Below are 8134 nucleotides of genomic sequence, written 5' to 3' on the forward strand. Positions count from 1 at the left end.
CGTACGGCCTTGCTAATCTCGCGCGACGACGGTAGACGGCACGGCGCCGTAATTGGTTATCGCGTACGCACCCCGCGTGCGCAGCATTGATCCAGCTGTCGATTTTCGGGCCGATAGATCCGGCAGATTGGTGCGACCGCTCAACTTAGCGAGACGTGTGACGACCTGAGCTCGATTCTGGCGATAAAGACGAGCTCAAGAGGGACCAAGTCGAAGGGAGAAGTACCGGTGAGGCTACCCTTTCGTAAGCGTATCAACTAATTATCACGTCTGTCACGGTGTTAATCCGAGTCTCGTCCGTTCTGACGCGATTGTCTTATTTGGTGAAGTTTTGTCGCGTGGGCTCTGCCTTATTCGGGAAACTATTTGGTGTAAGAGCGATCGACGTCAAGCGGCGAGTACTTTCGCACCTTCGGGCAAGTGAATAAAATTAACGCGAAATCTTCGTCTCTCTGGGATTCGATCACATATGTCGCGTCTCATATTACACGGTTGTCGCGTCTTTCTCTAATATTACTTCTGTTAGTGCGTATGGTTGTCGGGTCTCGTTGTTGTATGCGTTATCCGGCTGTGTCCGGACGTCACCTTGTGTTAATCTCATCGCGGAGGAATTCGACATAAAGAGAGTGATAACGCAGTTCGCGACCACCGGCGAGCGCGTTAGAGAGAGATTACGAGCGAGAGAGCGAGCGCAGTCGAGCGCGCGAGTGAGAGAGAACGCGCGCGAGTGAGAGAGATTACGAGCGAGAGAGCGAGCGTAGTCGAGCGCGTGAGTGAGAGAGACAGCGCGCGGAAAAGATTCCGGCGCCCTCGATTCACCGGTGAATTTCGCCCGTCGGATCGCGAAAAATAGATTAATCCAGATATTGTATCACTCTCCAGTCTCGTCGCCGATATGAACTTCCGATTGTTCGCGATCTAAGTCAGTTCGATAATGTCTATTTGTATGGTCGCGGTTATTCTTTCGTATTTGTCTATGCTATAGAGGCGCGTATCTCGGACTTAAGCTTGTCGCGGATATAACTCTGTGTTCAATCGTCGAAATATTTTCTTTGGTATAGAATTTTGGATTTACTGTGTCTTGTATATTATCTTCCGTCTTTATAGTCATTTCTTTATTACTTTCATAGTTTTCCATTATACTTCATTATTAATATCGGTTCCAGTTATCTTTTGTTATCTTCAACTTTTATTTATTATCTTTTGTTATAAAATTTATTCTCTGATTATCATCCGCTATTATATTTTTCTTTTATATTTATTTCTATTACATTGGTTTATAATAAACTTCATTATTTTGCTTTGCTTAACTAAATCGCGTACTGCTTTTTTTTAGTACTGTCAACTTAAATGTCTGTGTCGTCATTTCTGTGTTCCTCACATCGCGAAAAGAGTGTAATTTCCTTCCGTTAGAGCAATTTCGGCAACCACACCCTGCCCCTCTGCCGTTAGGCGAGCTAGTTAGCCCGTAGCGGGATTCCCGGCCAAAACTTTGCGTTGGGTTCGCGATTTGTGGTTTGATGCGTGAAAGACCGCGTCTGGCGCCCAAAACTAGTCTCTCGCGAATATCACGGCTGGCGTTCTGCTGCGGCACGCGCGGGACGTCCCCGAGCTTAGTTCCGCCGCGTGAAACATTAAAACCCCTGTGTTTTGACGACGGCCAAGCTCCGTTCTTCCGGCTTTTAATCGAGTCGGGAGAAAAAGACGTCGCAACATGTATATATAATATTAACCAATTAAAACGTAGCTCGTGTCTATTAACATTACACATGCGTAAGAATTCAGTACATAGATTTTGTAAATGTATATTTGATATATAGATATGTGTGGTCAATACTGGTCTTTTATGGTCGCCAAATTGTCACTTGACTTATCTTTCCACAATTTGAGATTTTTATTTAGTCGATTAAAAAATAAAAGAGAAAGAGAGAGAGAGAGAGAGGGAAATATGGTGAATCGTAAATGAATATATTTGTAACTATATATAGAACTGATTGCAAGCTGTTCGAAGAGGAGGGACAACGCGTAAAACTATACTTCAGATCAACGACTATTTTCCCTTACATTTTAAAATTATTAAATTTAAAAATATTCTGAAATATTATTTTTTATCGATAAATTGAAAAATAAGTAAATAATATACGGATGTTTGAGACCACACACTCGTACATGTCAAATATTTTGAAATCTGAGCGCGATAAATAAAAAATATTTTAAACAAAATGTTGTTGCTGTCAAGATCAGAATAGGTATCACCATTTCATTATTCGTTAAAGCTTCATAACTTTGATTTAAAAACATTTTTATCTGTCGCATGAAGTTTTTTTAAAAACTATTCGACATGTACAAGTGGTCTCACAATCAGACATCCTGTACATAATTTATAGTTCTATTAATCTTATAAAATTATATAGCACACCGTTAATACGTAAATTTTTCAGTAGAGCCGATTGTGATCTAATCAAATTTTATATGCATTTTATTTCAGTATTTAAGTAAAACGTGTTTGGTGAGAAATATGTGGAAAAGATTTAAACAATAATCTCACGGGAGAGCATCTTTTGGAAAAAATTTTACCATTACGTTACAACTGCGATGCGATCTGAAAAAGATATAAGTTCACGCGTAAAAGTATCATTGGATAATATAACAAGTACCGAATTACCTTAGAGAGAAATATTTCAATCGTTCGATATTTTTTTGATATTTTTCGAAACTTCTTCTTATCGGAACACAAGATTACGGATACGCTTTAAGAATATAGTTTCAACAATATGTAAATCGAAGACAATTTAGAAACTGTATGTATAGATAATAAGTCATTACAGATTATAATATAATTATAGCCAACTGTATTAATGTTGCGAGCATAACCCCGTATGTTTGTTATATTTTACAATTACTCTTGCTGTAATTAATCTTCTTATTATTCGTCACGAAGCTTCAGAAAAAAAAGTAAAATACGAAGATTTGATTATATTACTTATTAAATATATCAGAACGTGGTCAGAAGATTCTCGATCTACGTTTCGACGTAACGATAAATGTTTACCACAATCTTCTCGATACATATATAAAAATAATAAATATAAGATATAACTTTCAATAATGAATAAAACTTTATCACAAATGTGGAGGAAAAAATAACTATATTTTACTACGAATCAGCGATCGAGAAAAACTGCATGTAACGATCGAGCAAAATGGCGAACTATAGAAAAAATATTGCGCCATATTGACAACTATAATGCATTTTCAAAATCAGCTGCATCTACCGCATCTATATCACAAAATGTACATAACATCGACCATATTATAGACAATTCAAAACATTATAATGACGCGAAAATAGAAATGGCACGACGATATGTTGAATTGTACGTCACGAACGAATCACATTTGTGTGATATATTTCGTCACGCCTGGCTTCTCGGCTATGCCGAGAGTTACGCCATCGCTATTGTCAAAAGTATCGTGTTACGAAATCGCGCGTTACCGCGAAATATTACAAAGTATTTATCGTATAAAATGTTTGATTCAAAGAATGACATTTTTTCTCCGCTACATTGTCAACGGAAAACGCAATCTCACGATCAGTTTGACTCGCGTGCGCGCAAAATGCACGACTCGTCGCTGAAAAGCGACGGAATTCTAACATTTACACACGACGAATTAATGAAATTATTTCAATTTGTACTTTGTAACATACGACAAAATAGTCATTATACAAACGACAAGATGCAAATTGTGTCGCGACAATTTCTTTATACGTTTTTCCTTTTAATTCTAACGGGTAAAAGGTTATCGGATATTGCCGATTTAACCGAACAACAATTGTCCAATTTAGCAAGATACGGAGTAACTACTATGATTGTTCGCAAAACGCGCAAAACGGGCCGTATTGAAATACCTGAGATTTTAGAAAAAGGTGTTCACGCGAATACACAATCAACCAACGCAACGGTAAACTGTAATAATGTTTATCGCAATTATGACGCGCGGCAAATCATCGATTGGATTAGACAATGTTATATCGATGTACCGTTCGCTCGTGAAAAATGGCGTAAAGTATTAGATAGCGATATGCATAAATTATACAAGACGTTATTCTTACGTTCAAAACCTATGGGTCTTAGTTTCCACGCTTTACGTCGAGCGTATTCAGGATTTCGTTACATGCAGGGCTACAGCATCCGCGACATTCAAAGAACTTTAGATCATGCATCGATCGAACAAACGAATCATTATATCAATACATATTTGCATTCGCTTGGTACGTAAAATTTTTATTTTTTTTATTTTTTATTAACGATAACGCGCGACGTACACATTATTGCTCAACAAAGACCGCTAACTAGTACGTTAGTTCGATTATTGAATAATCAGTTCTAACGCATTACTCGATATGGGTATAAAGTGCTCGATATAAACTGAACCGTTGAAAGAATCGTTTTTTTTTTTTTTTTAACTAGAACAAACGGTACCCTTTCAATGCTTATTTCATCAATCTGATTTAAATTAACTCACAATATATTGCAATAATTTTTCCGCCAAAACTTTAAAAATTAATATATATGTATGTATTTTTTATTTGTTACAAAATATAAATTATTCAAAAATAAAATATAAATAGTCATTATGAAATAAGAAAAAATATTTTTTAAATGGGTGATTAACAAATTATTTATAATTTAAAATTTTAAGTTCGTCTAGTCGAGAAGTACGAACGTATTCCATGAATGTGCGATCTGGACTCCTCCTTTCCCTATCATCGCCATGTAAAATTGGCGAAGTTTTCGGACATAGATATCTTCAGAACCAAGTGGTAAAAAAAATCCGAAATTTTTCAGACACACTCGAACGTTAACCTTTCATTTGATATCAAATTTTCCGGGCTATCTACATTTGACCTAAATGCAAGAACCACCTTAAAGGCGAGAATCAAAACTAATAATAATGCAATGTTGTATCTACACGACACATTAATGTTAAATATAATTTCCCTCAGGGGCGTCTTAACATCTAATTATAAGATGTACGGGTAATCGCGCGTTCCCGAGGTACCCGAGCGCGTGCGTGTGTGTATATATGTGTGTGTGTGTGTGTAATGGGTAGGACGGACCCCCCCAAGGACTTCGATCTACCGTCCTAGAGGATGGCCACCTCGATAGAAAAACCTTCCGTACAGATGGAATGAACAGTTTAACAAACGAAGACTTACCGCCCCAGGGTGATCGGACACTCAGGGGTCGGCGCTGGGAGAGTCCGGTTCCGGATCACCCCGTGTCGTCATCGAGCATCGGACCATCCAGCAGCATGTTGACGGCAAAGATGCCGCAGGAGACGGCGATCGCTGATAGCAGCACGGAAGGACGACACCGCTACGCTGGAATTCTGGCGGACTTGCGAGTGCTATTGACGCGCTGTGACGAGGAGACTCGTAGTCGCGCGACTTTTAACAATACCGCACAGCAGGCGAGCGAGTATAATAATGTCAACGACGACGACAACGACGCCGTTCTATAACTGCTATAAGCTCAGTGGATAGCGAGGTGTTCACACAAGGTAAGACGATATTTAGAAAATATAAGTTTACATAGCTCTGCAAAAATTTAAATATAAAGCAATATAAAATTTTTAAATTATATATTATATATTATTTTTATAACAAAATTTCAAATGTTAAAATAGTAGAAATAGAGCGGAAAGAGGAACCGGAGGAAGACGAGCAAGAAGGTGAGGAGGAGGAAGAGGAAAATTATGAAAAGGAAGAACAAATGGAGGAAGAAAATTACGAGGAGGACGAAGAAGATGAATATGATCCTCGTGTAGAAGGAGTTGTTTTACTTTTTTCAAATTTTTATGTTCGAATTTAATCTTAAACGGATTTAAATTTTTAGCAATTCGTCGCTTGTCGGTTAACTATTCTCCGGAATATTAGCGGCGGTGGAGCGGGAAGCGTTACTCGAGATACACCGATTACCACCAAAAGGTGAGTTATCTCATTGTATTATAACGCTAACACTTGCGCGAAGATTAAATTAGAGCGTAAAAGAAAAGAAAATATTGTGAGTAACTTGCGGGCCTATCTTCCCGCTATGTCATCATAGACACTCTCGACTAGGAGATTCGCAAAGATGTGAAGAAAGCCGCGAAGCGTCTCTCCCCCTCACGAAGACGTCGCCAGTCACGTTCGAGAGAGTCTTCCGAAAATTGTGAGTGAGACAAATACTAGGTAAGCGCAGTTTGAACATGAATTAGAACAAGTGCTATTTACCCTGTTGAAACTGTGAGAATGAGGTCGAAGAATACTCCCCTTCTCATGAAGAAGATTAGCGCGCGCTCCTCGACAAAAAAACAACTATTAGACTTGCGCGGAGATATATTATCATCTATTATCTCGCATTTTAAGGCTACTCCATTGACGTAAAAGATATATAAATAAATTCCTATTCGAGTCCTCCCGAAAACCTTGCTAATGTATGGCTGTATCCACCACCACCCGTTTTCTTCGCGATTAAATGTTAAGACCTTCTCACTAAACACAATTTATAACATTTATGTTACCTAAAAGTAACGATGTAACAGTTGTTATATTAATAGTTTATATGAGATATATAAATCATTAATTTCACATAATATTACAATAGTTACATAAGTTCGTCACACGAATTTATTTCTTTTAAAAAAAGTGAAAATATCAATTAGTAGTCTATTCCCCAAAAATAAGATCATCAAAAACTTGAAGGAAACAATTTGTCTCAAAATATTTTTATCATACTAATTTTACTTAAAATTTTTATGTCGCAGCATTATCCAGAGAAGATTGACTTTGTGAATGTCGAACACGTCGAATCTGTACATCTGTGTACGAGTACTTATACTGATTGTGAGACGCAAAGCCTAAAGTATCCTGTATATTACATATGCGTGTATGTGTGTCAGTTCTGTATATTTTGATACGTTTTAGATATTTTATATGTTAAAAGTATTGTTATAACTAATTTTTTATTTCGAATTTTCATGTCGCAGCATTATCAAGAGAAGATTGGCAGATGTGAGTGTGTCGGACCAGTCAAATCTGTACATCCGCGTATACTTACTGGGACGCAAAGCCTAAAGTAAATATGATCTCCTGTATATTTTGATACGTTCAGGTATTTTATATGTTAAAAGTATTATTATAACTAATTTTGCGACGCTCGCATAACCAATGTAATTTACATCATTCATATTAACAATTAAGGTTTCGTAGCGATAATTTTTAAAGTGACGACTGACTAACCGACTAACTAAACTCATCAACGGTCCCTTTCGATATCAGAAAAACTGATAAATTATATTAATTAGTTTTCACAATTAATTTGTAATAATATATACTTGGATGCTAAATTTTGAAACACATTTTTCACAAAACATAACGACAATGAAATGTATAGCGCCGAACATAAAACGAACAGTCATATTATAATTATTAATATTCCTCTTATAATAATCTTACTGTATTGGGTGGGTCTATATACCTAATACTGTGCTTGCAACGTTACGGTCTTGTCCAAATATTTTTCTTTCATTCTCTAATTTATATTATTTATACATACGTAATAATCCATAATAATATGTAATCACAAGTGAAAATATATGCGTCGTTCTATATAAATATAAACAGCTTAATGAGAAATAAATTAAAGAAAAATCAGCCAATTCGCGCGATGATAAGCGTGCGGCGAAAAGAGACAGCCCCCCTCGGGGGTGCAGAGTTGGCGCTACTCACATGTAATTACTGTCTTTTTGTAAAGCGCTCCTCCCCACTTTATTGTGTGCCTAGCAACCGTGTATAACATTATACTGTTTCTTTTCGCCCCGCATGCTTATAGTAACGACATAAAAAACTGGGCTGTCTCTTCTCGTTGTCGTCACGCGAATTGGCTGATCTTCTTTAAAATGTATTTCTCATTAATTATTACGAAAATCGCAAAATGGTAGAAGACTTTTCTATTCAGTTTAACATGCTCTACCTGCCCACGAAAGGTGGTTCGCTAGTTATCGGTTTAATTAACAAATTACGTTCTATTAATACCTTTTTAACAAAAATCAGCTGATATAAAGCGTTAATTTAATAATTAAATTTTTA

General features: G+C 37.0%; 1 protein-coding gene across 1 annotated transcript; it reads left to right on the forward strand.

Moving 5' to 3' along the window:
- The first annotated feature begins 5193 nt into the window (after nucleotides 1-5193).
- On the forward strand, nucleotides 5194-7302 carry LOC145939275 (uncharacterized). Its single transcript, XM_083043513.1, has 5 exons — nucleotides 5194-5565; nucleotides 5692-5992; nucleotides 6111-6215; nucleotides 6811-6932; nucleotides 7033-7302. The coding sequence occupies exon 1, from the start codon at nucleotides 5194-5196 to the stop codon at nucleotides 5524-5526; it is 333 nt and encodes a 110-aa protein (XP_082899639.1). The 3' UTR covers nucleotides 5527-5565; nucleotides 5692-5992; nucleotides 6111-6215; nucleotides 6811-6932; nucleotides 7033-7302.
- The last annotated feature ends 832 nt before the right edge of the window (nucleotides 7303-8134 follow it).

Source organism: Prenolepis imparis, unplaced genomic scaffold (assembly GCF_030444845.1).
Source record: "Prenolepis imparis isolate NDT839.2.m4 unplaced genomic scaffold, iyPreImpa1.0 SCAF_8, whole genome shotgun sequence".
Lineage (NCBI taxonomy): Eukaryota > Metazoa > Arthropoda > Insecta > Hymenoptera > Formicidae > Prenolepis > Prenolepis imparis.